Genomic DNA, 17,289 nt, shown 5'->3' on the forward strand with positions numbered 1-17,289 from the left:
GGTAGTCATCAGTTTATTGGTAGAATACTGGGGAAGTGCAATCAGTTGACAAAGAAGATTGCTTACAAATCATACGAGAGACCAGTTCTAGAATATTGCTAAAGTGTGAGAGACTCATACCTGTTGGGACTAAATGAGGATATTGAACGTATGCGAAGAAGGGCAGCATGAATAGTCACAGGCTTGTTTGATCCACGGTTGTGTGTCACAGAAATGCTGAAGGAACTTAACTGAAAGACTTAAAAGATAGACATAAACATCTAGTATACTACTGACGACCTCTCAAGAACCATCTTTAAATGATGACTATAGGAGTATATTACAACCCCCCAAACCTCACTCACATAGGGATCGTGAGGATAAGATTTGAATAATTACTGCATGCGGAGAGGCATTCAGTCAATCATTCTTGCCGTGCTCCATACATGAATGGTATAGGAAGAATTCTAATAACTGGTACAATGGACCATACCTCTGCCATGCACCTCACAGTGGTTTGCAGAGTGTAGGTGTAGAGGTGAGTGGTTGCCTTTCCCTTATTTTACATATTGCTCCATCCAGGAATTTCTGTAATTGTTAACTTGGATGTAAGATTTTATCGCCTGGCCTCTGGCCAGCATAAAAAGTTATTCATGTGCAGTTTTGGCAGCTCTCGAAGCACAGCAAAAATTTATAACCTTGTTTTATGTTTGAGCAGTTGATCTTTAATGGTCATGAGTGAGAGAGCTTGTACCACCATTATAAGAGGCATTTATTTCTGACTTTATGGCTTGAAAGTAGATCTCCAAAGGTCATAACAGAGAGCTATTGTACCCATTTAGAGGGATTTATTTCTCTCTTTCATAGTCAGTCTTCAATTGCCAGAACAAAGCATACATATGTTAACTATTATAAGTACCATTTGGTAATAAAAACGGTGTGTTCCTTTCCTCCAATAGACGCCTTACAGCAGGGCTTCACAACATACATGCTCGCGGAGCAAGCTGTGAGCAGCAAGGCGCGAGACGGAGCAGCGCGAGCACGCTACCCCCCACTACCGGACCAGAGCGGAGAGTGGGGAGAGTCATGTGAGGCACACAACAGCTGCCGCCTGTCAATGTAAATCCGCGGCCACCTGCAGGGATATCACTCACGAATTATACTGCGACAAATGAAACAAATAAAGGAGAATGTACACGTGCCAGATAATTTTATTAGCGTAGTGTATGCCTCTACATTCGTATTAATTTGTGAACTGTTACACAATAAAAGATGTCACTGAAGTGTGGAATTCTCGGTTATCTTGTACTTTTTGCCCTTTACAATTGCGTCTATGTTCGGAGTAATTGTTCTTGTGCATTGTAGGCGCAGCGTGTAGTTTAAATTTCGATCAGACAATGCGTTACTCAGGCGCGTCTTGTTACATTTCATTGCAGAGAACAGTTGTTCAGAAACATAAATGGAACCGAACATTGATATTATTGTAGCCGCCAGTTTGTGCAAACGAGGAAATCTATCCTGAGGAAAGCGTGTGTAGAATTCCAAAATGTTTTTCTTGTTCTGAAATTTGTCTCTGTATTCTGTGTCACACTGCAGGTCAATAATTTCTAGTTGCAGCTCAGGACGAATCTCTTCAATATTCGCTGAATATGGAGAGGAGAACAGATCGAAGTCACTGTCTAGTGCTGTCAGATCTTGAAAGCGTTGAACAAATTCTTCCTTAAGGGCAACTAAACTATGTGAATAACGTTCACGGTTTTTGTGAACATCTTGTATGGATGATAATTTAGGAAAATGAGCTAGATTTCCTGTTTCCAGATGACTCACCCAAAGTGTCAATTTCATTTTAAAAGCTCGTATTCGATCTATGAAATGAGTAATTAGCAGATCTTTACCTTGTAGTGAAATGTTCAAAGCATTCAGATGGCTAGTTAAATCTGCTAAGAACGCGAGATCACATTTCCATGAAGGCTCTTTCAATTCAGGAACACACACGTTATTTATTTCCATGAGCATACTTATCTCATCTAACAGGCAAAAAAATCGATTTAATAATTCGCCAGACTAAGCCAGCGGACCTCGCTGTAATAAGGCAGGCTACCATACTGGTTTTCTACATCCTCAAGAAAGCTTTTCAGTTGTCTGTGTTGTAGCCCATGCTTCCTTATATAATTGGTTGTACGAACAACAACACTCATCACATTTTTTAGTGATACTCTTTGCACATAAGTTTTCCTGGTGGATCACACAGTGAACGCCGCTTATTCCATTCGGCACGGTCAGTTTTTGCATTTTCTCCTTCAACAGCGCAACGAAACCTGATTTTTTCCCTGTCATCGCTGGTGCACCGTCTGTAGACACTGAAACTAAAGAATTCCACGACAATCCTATATTTTCAACACTTTCTTCAACACTACTTAAAATATCACCTCCAGTTGCAGTGTTCTTCATGACTACTACATCGAGGAGCTCCTCCCTCCCCGAAGATCTCTATTAACACCACTAATAAATATGGCAAGCTGTCTGTTCCAGTGATATCAACACTTTCGTCCAGAGCTAGAGAATACGCTATAAAATCTTTACAGATATTTGCAAGCTGGCTCTGGACGTCGTCTGCCATGTCCTGTATGCGACGCATAATGGTCATGTTAGATAATGGCACAATCAGAAACTGTTCAACTTGAGATGGACACAAATGTCCCGCTGCAGCTACCAAACATTCTTTTATTAAATCGCCATCAGTGAAGGGGTGCAGGGATTTTGCTAAAAGCAAAGCAATTTTGTAACTCACTCTGAGAGCTGCCTCAGTTGATTTTTCTTCGTCGTCCAGATCTTCTTCGGATAGCTTCCTTTTAAGTTAAATAACTTCCTGTGCACGATCAGGTCCATTACATTTTCCACTTCCGTAGTCTTTCGCGTGGTACGACATATAATGTCGCTGCAAATTAAATTTCCTAAAAGAATTCAGCATTTTGTGACATACTAAACATTTTGCAACTCCATCTTTTTCTGTAAACAGATACAATACCTGCCAATGGGGGTTAAACTGCGAAAGCATGGTTGGGATTACACAACGGCGACTTGACATGATTCTTCACCAGCGAAGTGACTGTTAGAGCTGATCGTAGTACTTTAAACGTTACACAGTCGGTGCGAATTCAATAGGCATGCTGCGGCTTTATTCATACGTGCGCGCGCATTTCCCCTCCCTCCCTACTCCACGACCTTGCACCTGCTCGCGAGCACGTGCTTGAGCAGACGCGAGTGCACGCGCTCAAAACCGGCCAGTTGTTAAGCCCTGCCTTACAGCTAATGCTGTCTTAAGGCACCAAGCCATCTCCTTAAAGAACAAGTGTTAGTGATAATTTTTCAAAGCCTCCGTTTTCTCATTTGTGAATATGGCAACACCATTTTTGAGGAAGGGAGGTTAAATATATCAATACTCTGTCAACATCAAGGCTTTTAGAGATGCAGCACCAACTCACAAGTTTGGAAAAGAATGAGGGAGAAATTTGGCTGCTTACTTGTCAAAGAACCCTTCCCAGCACTTGTGTTATTTTAGGGAACCACTGGTAAACTTAAATCATACCGACTCTAAAAGCTATCTACCTGAAGTCTTTTCATTTCTGCGTAACTACTGCAACCTTCATCCGGTGGTACCTTGGTTACCCTCTGAAGCTCCAACCCCCCCACCCACCCCTCGTTATTTACTTTGCCATACTGTCTAGTCTTTGATGCCTAAGGATATGTCCTATAACCTAACTCTTCTTTTAGTGAAATAGTGCTACAGACCTTTCTCCTCCTGTACTTCATTCAGTACTTCTTAATTACCTGTTTTACCCATGTACTCTGCATTCTTCTGTGCCACCAAATTTCAAAATCTCATTCTTTTCTCGTCTCTACTGCTTAACATCCATGTTTCACTTCTGTAACGGACTACCCCCTCAGATACTTTCAGAAAGGACTTCCAAACGCATTTATATTAGTTTACAAAATATTATCCTTTTTTCATAAACTCTTTTTAAACTATTTGGCAGTAGTTATTTTAAATTGCAGGCAACTGCAGCCAAACTTCTACATTTTGAAAGAAATAATCTGCACTGGCTATAGAATACTATTATTAAAAGTCACAACCGGTTTCACACTACTAGAAGACGCATCCTCAAAGCTAACTTCCTTAGAGCTAATAACCTTCATTCACATCATGTTGTAAACAAATAGTGCACTAAAAGCTGCAGTCTTTATTTAAAATGATGGGGATAACAGAACCCTGCCACAAACGGGAAGGTGGTTTAGCGGCAGAAAGCAAGTCAGTATGACTGCTATGCAGTGGGAAAGATGTTTTTCTTCTTGCACTATGTCAATAATGTGTTGATAACTTGACAATTTGGGTCTGATGGGAGGCATGCTAGGGTAGCCCAAGCAGTTTGTGAGGTAACAGGCGAGTTGTGGCGCTCTGGAAATATTTCAAGTTCAGAGTTGGCGACCACTGCTCGGGCCACTTGGCAAGCTGCGGCTCATTAGCAACCGCGTGATGCCGCAAAATGGCTGGACCATGGGGTCCAGCCGACAGTGTGGCTGAAATTAATAGTAGTCAGATACCTCAAAAAGAAACATGCACGTTACCATTATTTGCACAACTATTCTGATGGTGTAATCAGATTTTCAATATCTTTATTAGTTTAAAGTTTAGTATCTGACGATAAATGATACAAGTAGCACCCAGCAACGAATTTGCAAAATCCAAACGGTTCATCTGATTTTGTTGATTGGCGTGTCTTTAGAGAGCTATTAGTGTAAACCTAAATTGGTATAAATTACAGGCATGTAACTTGAATAGTACACGTTGTTGGAGGTCAAAGTGGCCAATTACTATCGATTGCATGAGGCCATTAGTACTCCACAGTTACACGAAAAAACTGTAGCAGCATGCTTATAAATATATTTATTCATCTGTGTCTTTATTTATATCTGATATATACTATTCATGAAGAAATTGGTCAATTATTTACTGTGTTTTAGAAAGCACAGAGACATTAGGCTACTGGCTTACCTCTTTTCTATTGTTTAATTTGTTTACGTATTTAGTAATGTGTGTTAGAGCGTGTTTATGGTCCAGCCGTAGGAATATTTATTCAATTTCAAGTTATTTAAATGTAAATCCAGTATTTTGAATGTGTTTCATTATGTTCGTGAGAGTGCGTTGGCTTGGAGACAGGGCAGGAACGCTCTAGCCAATTACAGCAATTCTTTCGAGAGGGGACAGGAGAGTCCTGGACAGTAGGGCGCGATGGATGCATGGTTGGGAAAGATGTGGAGAGTGGAGCAGTTTGTGCCTGATCACGAGAGATGGAAATACTTTGGAGTGCCAACTTGTGAGATCTCCGTGGTTATTGCGTGAAGTAGGAATCTATTGTTTCCCTGTTATTCAACTTATTGTTTATTTAATTGCTGGACCATCGACACCAATAAGTGTTTTACAGTAATAAAGGGCATTCTTAAAAGTACTTCTGCTATTGTACCCGTCGTTAAAATAGTACCTCCAGAATTTACTTAATTGCAATCTTTCATCTACGAATTTCTATATAACATTCAAAATTCTTTAGTTGCCAAGTGATAGGAACCTTCGACCATGTGCATATTCATATTGTATACTGTAGACTCAGCAGTATTTGCCTTGTAATACGGCAACTACATATCCCAGTCCCTACACAACGAAACCAGACAAAACTTCTAATATTTCAACACTGAGTCAGAGGGTAGATAGTTCAGGGTCACTAATTTCATTTTATTAATTGAAAGCCCCCAAGCTGCAATGACCACTGTGACCAAATGGTTTAGTGGTCAGGTGACTTGGGTTCGAATCCCAAACCGGCACAAATTTTTGACTGCCCCCATTGATGTAAATCAGTGTCATTAATTCTGCAATGTGTCTTTTCTAATCACTATTCAATCTGTTCAGCTGATCTTCCAAGTCGTTTGCTGTCTCAGACAGAAGAAAAAAAATCATCAACAAACTTTAGTGTAATTTCTTCTACCTCAACAATTCCTTTGCCAGATTTTCCCAGTGATTCTGTTGCTGTTAGGTCAGTGTGCAGATTGAATTGTATGGAGTATAGGCTACAACCCTGTCTGTCTCACTTAATTAATGAATTCCTTTCATGTCCAAATGTAATTTCTCCCTCAAATTGCTGCCTATCATATTAACAGTTTACACCATTCATGGCCAGCAGCTGTTGGGCATTGTAACACCACTCCAGCCACACAGCAAATATTATTATGCCCAATAACTTATTGATAGACTTGGTTAAAAGTTTTGTTTCAGATGTCTTTTCTCTTTGCAGGGTATTAAACGCCTGTACCCGCAGCACTTTGATCGCCGACGAGAACTGAGAAAGTTGAACCATTCACTTCTTGTCAATTTTCTGGACCTTCTTGATTTGCTCGTCCAGTGTCCAGAGTCACCTCGCAGAGCGGAGAAGGTTGAAGATTTAAGTCTACTCTTTATTCACATTCATCACTTGCTAAATGAATTCAGACCTCATCAGGCACGAGAGACGCTTAGAGTAATGATGGAACTGCAGCGTCGGCAACGGATTGAAACAGCTCAACGGTTTCAAAAACATCTGGAGAAGGTGTGCATACATTAATAGAGTTTACTTGATTGTATTAGGAAACAAGATTAAGAAATAATCTCCAAATCTTTTCCAGGTGATGGAGATACTACAGCAGGCGTTACAAATGCTTCCTGATAACAGTGAAACAGACTCAAAGTTGCTGGTGCCCACTGAGCTGTTTGAGAATATGGACACTTCAAACAAGGAAGATTCTGACAAAGAATCTTGCAATCCTCTTGACAGACTCATGTGTGAGATAGTAGATTCTATGTGAAGTCTTTGAAGTCATTTCAGTGCTCAGGTCAATGGATGTACAGACTAAGTTATATTGTTCAGTTTATGATAAGATAAAATACTCTTGTGGAACAGGATGGATGCAATGCAAGTAAATGTAACATATCAATATAAAACTTTTATTCACAATTGTGTACATAAATCATTTGAGTTACAGTTAGGTTGTATGAACATCGTTTTTCTATGAAAAAAAATTGTGTGTTAGGTATGGGTTGACTCACCTTATAAACAATATGGCAGTCCTCAGAAATGCTAAGAAAGAAAATCATAATTTAACATATACGGGGATGCTATAGGGACAACAGTGTTTTGCTATATCAATAAAGAAAGATATTAATTTCATTTCATTTCACTGGTAATGTACAATATTTTTATGTGCTATGCAAGCACACTTATTTCCACTGAAGCTGCTCCCACATCTAGCTTTTTGTATCTCTGCAGTATCCATAGTAGTTTTGGCAAATCTGGAAAGGAAAACTACACAAATTTAAATAATACAGTAGATGTGTGTAACAATCCAGGTACATTGGGTAGGAACAGAACATGTAAACAGCTGAAAGAAAGACAAGTAGTTATGTTCTGGACCAGCTGCATGAAAAAGATGTGAATTAATTATAACTTAAAGAGAAATATGCAACACACAATACTCCAACAAATGTTAACAGTGAGTAACATTATTAATATATCCCTAAATGTAATTCCTTTCAGTCCCCTCTTACTCAATCCCATATTTTAGATACACGTTTAATACATGAGCATACAGAATAAAATTTTTGAACTCCAAAACTCTCTCATGTTAAATGCTTTAGTATCCCAACTCTGTTTTTGGTATGCCTGAAAAATATTCCAAGGACCTCTGTGGAGATTATTTTGTAACCTTTTGCACCTCATGTTAATAGAGAAATAAATAAAAGCTCACAATTAAAACATGGAGTATTGTGCATTGCAGGCTATCCTAACAAATATAATAAAATTATTAGAATTGACTGCATGAAAACCACATTATTAAACAAGATTTTTTTTGTCAGGATACAGAAATTCTTCATATGCAATATCCAACATCATTATCATACCCTAGTGTAGCCACTGCAACAAATACTAACTTCAAAGAGGGGAAAAGATGCAATTTACTTTTTATAATAAAAAATGGAGTAGAAATTTAATTTAGGAAGAATGATTATTACGGAAAGAAACAATACCGCACTTTTTCTTGCTTGCATAACTACTTTACAGGAAAAACGCGTTGATATAAAACACGGATAACTGAAGTCTCCCCACGATTTTACATTTCTGCAGTCAGGAGTGTCACATTAGACAGGAATTTAGTCAAACAGTGTGACAAGAGTAATTTGGATTTGACTCTTCAAGCTTTCGTGGGAGATATGTTCTATATATGGCTCCTGGGTGTACTACAGGATCACATTTTATGCATCAGACTACACTTCCTCGGCGCAACTGATCGACGTGTTCAGGTAATCACTGCTGGTTACAGCTGATAAGTGTTGCTATTTGCCAGCAACAGACACCACCTGACTATGTCAAGCAGTTGCCTTGAGAAAATACTGACAGATACACAAAACATGTTCCAGTGGCAGACCCGAGAATCATAGGTTGAATAATTATACTCTGGATTTTGCACACTTGAAATCCCTCAAGTGCAGAACATAATTTCAATGCAAATTACAAAAATGTTTCTTCACAGATCATAAGTTTCTAGCTACAGTAGAACATGGAAACCCATACACTCATGTCTACAAGAAGGAAAAGAGCATCAACTGCATTTGGGCATAGCACATCTGGGTCCTTCAGTAGCCTAAAGAACGATCACTGACTGCTTTAGAACAATGTGTAAGTTTTGGGGTGGGTAATCACTTTAGTGCCTCAACTGAGAAACCCTGCACAGAATTATTTCTAGCTCAGAGACCACATCCTTCAGTCATATGCAGTATGATAGATAGGAAGACTTGATTCTGGAGTCATGACCTTTGGAATAAATAGCTCTTGCTATTATTACTATTCAGTAATGCTCCTACACAAGTACAAGACGACACATGAACAAAACAAAACAAGCCACCCACACCCGGTGGAAGACACTACAACAATACACTATGCCAACAGCTCGTTTTGATTGCTGCATTTCATTCGCACATATTTATGTTTATTTCTTTTCCTACTATTTACTAAATACATTTTTACATTTGAACTTTGTCTGTTCTTGGTGCAATTGCTCATATGTGCAACATTCATTTTAGTACACTTCCCCATCTTTCTTTGCAAAGGTTGAAAATTAGAAACTGAGAATGGATACAACAAGAAACTGCATATGACAAAATGCTTCTATTTAAGTGATTGCTCACACTTAGGAGAAGAGGAAAATAAACACCAAAACACTGTAACATCAAATAAACTTGACAATATAAAACAGAATTGAGAATATATGCAGCTAATACCAGCTTGGTATTTCTTGTGCTAATCAAGGGAAGTTTATATTTCCTTTGAAAGTTACGAGAAGGAAAATGGATAACTGTTTTATAAACTAAATACTAAAAGGGGGGGCGTTATGCACACGAACCACTGCATATAGTATTTATTCTGTAATTTCCAGTTGTCACACTTGGTTTTAATTCACTTTTGTCTGTTAATCTCATAATACAGATATGATATGTGCACATGGTTGCATGCTGTTGTGCGTATCGTTCATGTGTACATGGAGTTTAGAAGCCCACTCATCATGTTATAAAATATAATCATTTTCCTTCTCTACTCAAAGGCATCAAAACACACACATAACCTTGTCACAGTCTTCTCCTTTTTCTTCACAGTTTGCTGAAATGACTGATTAGTTGAACAAATAAATAATTTTTTTGCCCGTAAGTTGTATTGCCACCCTGCAGAAATAAATTGCCAGTCTGCACCTTCCTGTAATAGAACTTTTTATTATTCACCAGATTTATCTCAATGGTGCACACCCCATCAGCTGGGGCACAAGTCAGTTTGCAGGAACTGAAAAATAATATTGATGGTAATGTGAGTAATATTCTAAAATAAGTAAAATTGCACGAATTTCAGTAAAGTGTCTCTCTCTCTCTCTCTCTCTCACACACACACACACACACACACACACACACACACACACACACACAAATCACCGCCATTTAATGGGTGCTAAGCAAACAAAGCACGCACACACGCACACACAATCATCATCATCCCCCCCCTCATTTAATGGGTCCTAAGCTGACACAAAGCACACATTCTGCAACAACACTTTGGTTCCAAAACTGCAACAATTAATAATCAATGTGTTGCTTTTTGTGAGCTTAGACATTCAAAGGTCATTCACATATAGCTCTGTTAATCAGTGCATTATTCAGTCATCAACATTACTACTACCACCGTCATCAATTTGCATACAACATAGGCCAAGTGACCACAATGACAACATACAGAACTTCCAGTTTTTATACAAATAAAGTGCATTGCAAGGGCGCAGCTACATCATTCTTTTGTTCACAATTCATAACAATATGCAAGAATGCGCCGGAGCAGTCTTTGTATTAACAGTTTACATTTCCTTACAGCTCTTTCAATCAACGTGGTAACATCAAAAAGGCTTACTCCTCTTAACAATATGAATGTGTAGACTTCTACTCATTATGATTCTACAAAAAGCAAGTAATGACACATTCAAAACTTCAAATACATATCTGACTGGTACTGCACACAAACAGATCAATACACGATTTCAAATGAATATCCAAAAATCATTATAAGGAGCTAGAAGTTCAATGTTAGATGTAATACAATGACCAATTTCATTGGAAAGCTGCAACCTTCCTCACTTAAGTTACAGTGCTACTACATACAAAGACGGTGACCGTGATAACACACATCTTACATGATTTTTTATGATGAGCCAATGTTGAAAACAATAACTGACTATTGTCTCAACAGACAATGCACAGAAAAAAAGAGTAATTTATAAGATGTAGTGTATTAATCTTGGGGAGCGCAAGTATCTTCAATTTTGTAAAAAAAGACAATGATCATAACTGAGTAGTTATACAACCTACTAATATGGCTATAACTTTTCTTAAACAGAAACAAAAAGCCAACTGTGTGTTGATATGATTTCTCTTTGCATCTGAGTTACTCTAAATTTCACAATTGTTATTTGGACAAGATTACATACAATGACAAGACTACAATAATGAATTTTTGTGCAACAAAACTGCAAAGCCACTTCATGTAGGTCAGTTCTGGATTAAATGGCGAAGGACAAGAGCTGGTTTTACGTAAGTTCTCCCAAATGACTGAAGTTGGAAGTCGGTGGCACTTAAATTTCTGTTCTATCCCAGGTCACAGACGTATGTCACACGAGTTTCTTGAGACGATCTTTTACAGCTTCTTGCAGTTTGTCTTGCTCTTCCAGAAGAGTTAATATTGTCAATGGTTTTCTTATAACTTACCAGTTATCTCTAGAATGCAAACAAAAGTTTTGAACTGATAATTTTTTTCGGCTCAAAATAAAGCTACAGAGTAAAAGTCCCACGATTTACTGCAGCACATCAGAACCTCTTCTTAAGTCTGTTCCAGAACATACGTCTTCAGTCTATTCAGCCAAACAGTTTCCTGGTTGCTACCATCTCTTCACAATTAAGCAGAACATGAGACGATTTAACACAGAAAGCACATTGTACAGACTGTGATCCTAGAACCCACGCCGCCATCCACGATTTCCACGAAATCCTCCTCTACCTCTACCTCTACCTCGGCCTCTGGTAGGAGCTGAAAAAGAAGAGATTGTGTGTAAAAAATACAGCTTCACATGGACAAAAATTAATTATTTTCTGGTCAAATTTTACGCATGTCTACATGCTATTACATCTCTCACTAAAATGATGAAGCCCATAAAACTATCAACTATTGACATTATACATAATCTATGAAGACCATGGCTGATGGGGGTAACTGCACAGATATTACTTTAATGACACTAACCAGTTTCTGGGTGCTACAAATATTACCTAGTAGGTATCAATGTGTTTAATGCATATAACATATTTAAACAAGCTATGGAAAGCTCTGCAGAATAAAAGTAATTTTGGTATCCAGGTAACAATTAACCAGACAATAGAGGCAAGGCCGAAAACTCTGCTAGTTCTTTGACAAATCCTTTCTTGAGGTAGAGTACAGTTGTGCTAGCCCACACACGCACGGCTCGATGTGACTGAATATGCAATGTTGGGACTGAAGTTTGGCAGATAAGACTTGGGTGAGGGGTGGTGCAAAGGATAAGAAAGCGACACACAGTGAGTTCGTGCAGTACACGATGACAATGTTGTGGGCAAGCGGATTGGGAGGGAGTGGCACAGTAGACAAAAGGGAATTACAGGGAAGAGTGTGTGGGTGCAGGGGGTTAGTGGAGCTTGAAGCCAGGTGGACTGCGAAAATTAAGGAAGGGCTACAATGGTAGGAAGGTGGTCCAGAAAAGCCAGTGGTGGGGGTAAAGAACCATATGGCAACGATTGTGAAGCAGCCACTGAAATCATTATGTTATGCTCAATAGTGTGCTCCACAACTGAATGATTGAGTCAGCTCCTGGCCACAGTTTGGCAGTGGCCATTAATTTTTGTGGAAAGTTGGTTGGTAGTCATGCTTACATACAATGCTTTGCAGAAATTGCAGAGTGGCTGGTACATGATGTGACTGCTTTCACAGGTGGTCCTGCCTCTGACAGGATAAGGTAAACCTTTAACAGGACTGGAGCAGGATGTGCTGGATGGGTGCATTGGGAAGGTCTCGGACCTGGTCTTCCACGGTAAGGGGCGGGGAGTGGGTGCGAGATATATTGTAGGTTGGGTGCTCATAGGGGAAGTGTTGGTAGTATGTCCCTTGTTTCCGGGCACAATGATAGTCGGAGCCTTGGTGAAGGAAGCAGTTCACAGGGATGACACTGACTGATGACGGGGTGCTCCTTTGCTGCTGGTTCTTGCATGTGGAGGGCGACAGTGGGGACATGTGAGGAAATTGCACAGGAAAGCTGTTTGATACTCTGTTTGTGGGATAATGTCTGTCTTTGAAGGCCTTAGTGAAACTTTGAGACCATCAGCAGACTGGGCAAGAGGATTTTTGTCACTGCAAATGTGCCAACAGGTGGCCAGACTTATATGGGTGTGATTTTTTGGTGTGGAATGGATGACAGCTATCCAAATCCAGGCATGTTTAATGGTTAGTGGGCTTGATATGCAGAGAAGTATTGATGAACCCATCAGAGTAGTGGAGGTTGACATTCAGGAAGGTGGCATGTTGGACTGAGGAGGGCCAGGTGAGGTGAATGGGAGTGCTGTTAAAGCTGTGCACAAATGAGGATAGGGTGTCTTGGCTCTGAGAACAGATCATGAATATGTCATCAATGAACCTGAACCAGACAAAGGGTTTTGAAAGACTAGGAAGAGTTCCTCTAGATGTCCCATGAACGGATTGGCAAAGGAGGGTGACGTGGATGCTCAAGGCAGTGCTGTGGATTTATCTTTTCCCAAATGAGAAGTACAAGGGGACTTTAAAAAGTAAATTAAACATGTCATCCCACACAAAGACCACTGTCCAACAAGAGTGGCACATTGTCAAAGATAGTACATGTTCTGGGTTTCCTACAGAGACAATTTGGCTGCAGTACAGGTGAAAGATTCACCACAATGCGAAAGTGAAACGGTGTGGTGACTGGAAATGTACTCGAAAGTTTATGTATGCAGAACAGTACGGTTGTTGTGGGCAAAATGTCTAAAGCGCACATGGATTCTTCTGCTTGTACCACACCGTAGTATGAAATACTTTGATTATAAACTTAAAACCAATGTTTTGGATGTATTACAACAGGCTTCCTCTGGGCACAATTCTTGGGTCATGTAGCCATTCAAGAACCACTGTGTGAGTGTCTTCACTGTTAGAAAATCTGCAAATCAGATCACCAATTGCCTGTGAATTATTGTCTGTAGCTGATGTTGATGGCCTTCCTTCTGGCTCAGCATCTCTATCAAAATTGGCGCTATTTCACTTAGGCTGGATATGACACTGCATTTGCTCTATATAATGCCAGAATTTCACTGTGAACCTGTGTTAAGTTTATAATCAAAATATTTTATCTTATGATCTGGTGCTGAAGAAGCTTGCACAGGATAGAGTAGCATGGAGAGCTGCATCAAACCAGTCTCTGGACTGAAGACCACAACAACATGATCTGGTACAACATCCAGAAGAATTTTAATCATCATGACACTTGCTGTAGAAGCCTCCATAGTCATGCACACAGATTCACCATGAAATTCTGGCATTATATGCAACAAATGCAGTGTCGCATCCCGCCTAGGTGAAATGGTGCCAATTTTGATCAAGGCCACACAGACGTGTGACACGGAGTGGGAAGAAAGGCCATCAACACCAACTACAGACAGTAATGCACAGGCAATAGACAAACTGATTTGCATATTTTCTAATGAGGAGGACATTCACACAGTGGTTCAAGAAAGAGTCCATAATCCAAGAGCTAATTTTTGTCGTTGAAGATTTGAACAATCGGCAAAATGTTCTTAGTGTCCTAGCACTGTCAGTTGCTCTAGGCAGATGACGTGCTTTGTTAGTGCTGCACATTTTGGTGATTTTGACTGAGAAACTGACACTTAGGTGTTCAACTTCGGCATGCCAGTGTAGAAGCGTCACAAAATCAACTATGTAAAAAATCTGTGCTATTCGGAAATTTAGTTATATTTGAATTTCAGCTTTAGAATTTTCTATTGTGTGAGACCATGTGTGCCAGATTCATGTGCTGATCTGAAATTCTACAGTAAAAGGTATTTTATCGTTATCATCGTTTCTGCATAATCTTTTACTGATTGTATCAAAACTTGTTTGTATTGTAATACAGTGTGGAATTTCGAACGTCTGCAAGTAGCATGATAAACTTTTACTGTTATTGTCAACTGCTGGCTTAAACTAATTTGTGCTATTTTAAATTTTTTGAGAACAGTAAGCCTATCTATCTTCATTCAAAACAATTTGTGATTTAGTAAACTGCAGATATTTAAATGAACATATTATGTTACATTTAGTTTTCCTTTACATGAGGAGTAGGCTATATATTATCTAAATTTATAGTAAATTAATTCTATTTTTGAATTTGTCAGTGACTATAATTAACCTCAAAAAGTTTTAGGAAACTATTAATTTTTACCATAGGTTTTTCTGTTGCCTTAATATAAATCTCTCTTTGTGTATTTGCTTTAATTCTTATGGCAAATTAGTAATTTTTTTAGCTCATCTGATAAAAAGATGGTCAGCAGGTTTAGTTTAAAGTTATCTGTTTACTGTCCTCAAAAGACTGCACCAGTCACAATGCAGCCTCACTGTGAATTCTGTTCTCAAATACCAGAAGAGTTAGTTGAAGTTTGTAAGTAGCTGTAAATTGTCCTGATTACTGTAAAATGATCAGCGGCTGCTGTGAGTCATTATATTGGAAGAGCTCTCTATAGTCGTGTACTATTCTCTTCCAGTGGATCCTGTCTCATCTGCAGGAAGTTGGGAATTTGTCAGTACTCAACTACTTGACTGATACTGTGTGTCAAAGATAGATCTAGGAGTCCTTTGCATGGTAGACTGGGACAAGGGAAGACTCAAGGTGTTATACCGATTCCCCTAACCAACAAGTTGGAGGCACTGTTTTTCACTGAATCTGAGCCAGTCTGACTCACTTCACCTGTTTGGGGAAACTTGCTTTGTCCTGTGTCAAGAGAAGCAAACAAAAATGGATAGGGATCTAGTCATTATTGGGCTGTTCAAATGTATGGTGAATAATTGTACTCACCAGGGAAATGGCAACGGGGGACAGGAAGGGGCACAAGATGTACTGTGTGTATGCCTGGGGGGTCTCATTCAACATGTTAAACAGGCTATTCTGGGACCCACTGAGGGAATAGGGTGCAACTGGCTGCAAATTGTGGTGCACGTTGGAGCACATGATGCCAGTCGGCTGGGCTCCAAGGTCACACTTGGGTCATTTCATTTCAGTGACTGGCAGAGAAGGCTGAGAAGACCTGCCTTGCATACAGTCTCAACAAAGCTCACAATTTGTAGCATTGTCCCAAGAACTGATCATGGGCCTCTGGTTCTGAGCCGAGAGGAAGATCTGAACCAGAGACTTTGAGGGTTCTGTAACAAGATAGACTACAACTTGACTGCTTGTGAGGTGCACACAAGGAATTTTTGAGTAGATGACTCTACATCCAGTCCAGGTAACAGTTGTAGGAGACCCAGAATTATAAGTGTTAAGATCAAAAAGAACACCCCCTGTACATAAGAGTATCAAAATCCTAATGGTTAACTGCCAAAGCATTCCAACAAAGTGCCGGAGTTTGAAGCATTCTGAAAAGAAGTGAAGCCCACATAATACTAGATACAGAAAGCTGGCTGAAACCTGAAATCTATAGTAGTAGTAAGCTTTTTGAGTGTTTGTTGAAAGGTTATGCTAATGGGAAATTGAGGTGGTGCATTTCTCTCAGTAGACAAGAGACTCAAATACACTGAGATAGAAATTGAATGTGCATGTGAAATTGTTTGGGCAACTCAGTATTAGGGGTGGGCAGAAAACGGTAACTGAATCCTTCTATTACCCACCAGACTTTAGAGAAATCCTCAGTTCCCCAATCATACTGAAATCACCAGTGGAGTCTTTGTGGTGGGGATTATAAGACATCCTGTGAATGTTACTAAATGCCTTTTCTGAAAACTACCTAGAACAGATACTTTGTAACCCTACGCATGATGGAAATATTAGATTAATGGCAACAAATACACCTGACCTCTTTCAGGATATCCACATCAAAACTGATATCGGTGACAATGAGATGGCTGTGGCAACAATCATTAACAAAGTACAAAGGCCTACTAAAACAAGTAGAAAATTATTTCTGTTCAGTGAACTTTATAAAAAGTAAGGAACTACAGCTCAAGTTTTTTAAATTGTGCACTGGACAGATATGTAACCAGCAGAACAGGTCATGATGGAAAGGACCCTCCATGGTACACTGTCAAACAAAGAGTACTGCAGAATGAGTGTAAAAGCATTGGGCTTCAATAACTAATGTAGCAGTAAAATCTTTTACAAAAACCGAAGAAATTCTGGTCATCTGTAAAGGCTGTTAATGGCATCTAAGTTAGTGCCCAGACACACAAATGAGACCGGGGCTGAAGGACAGCAAAGCATAAGCTTAATTGCTTAACTCCATTTTCAAATGTTTCTTCACAAGGGAAAACCCACTGAAAAGATGAATGAAATCCATGTTAGGATCAGTAGTGTTGACAAACAGCTGAAATCATTAAAATGGAACGAAGCTCCAGGGACCAA

At 39.4% G+C, this 17,289-nt stretch overlaps 2 protein-coding genes across 2 annotated transcripts in view; one reads left to right on the plus strand and one right to left on the minus strand.

Moving 5' to 3' along the window:
• Positions 1 to 9,195, plus strand: part of LOC126094436 (mediator of RNA polymerase II transcription subunit 7) — a 33,425-nt gene extending 24,230 nt beyond the window's left edge. The window contains exons 3-4 of the mRNA XM_049908803.1: positions 6,324 to 6,614; positions 6,691 to 9,195. Coding sequence (XP_049764760.1) covers positions 6,324 to 6,614; positions 6,691 to 6,870 — 471 coding nt within the window. The 3' untranslated portion in view covers positions 6,871 to 9,195. The remainder of the gene's footprint in view (positions 1 to 6,323; positions 6,615 to 6,690) is intronic.
• Positions 9,196 to 10,038: 843 nt separating this feature from the next.
• The window catches only part of LOC126094435 (apoptosis inhibitor 5), a 100,103-nt gene continuing 92,852 nt past the window's right edge, over positions 10,039 to 17,289 (minus strand). Inside the window, exon 10 of the mRNA XM_049908802.1 lies at positions 10,039 to 11,678. Within this exon, the coding sequence (XP_049764759.1) occupies positions 11,602 to 11,678 (77 nt within the window). The 3' untranslated portion in view covers positions 10,039 to 11,601. The remainder of the gene's footprint in view (positions 11,679 to 17,289) is intronic.

This window comes from Schistocerca cancellata, chromosome 8, assembly GCF_023864275.1.
Source record: "Schistocerca cancellata isolate TAMUIC-IGC-003103 chromosome 8, iqSchCanc2.1, whole genome shotgun sequence".
NCBI lineage: Eukaryota > Metazoa > Arthropoda > Insecta > Orthoptera > Acrididae > Schistocerca > Schistocerca cancellata.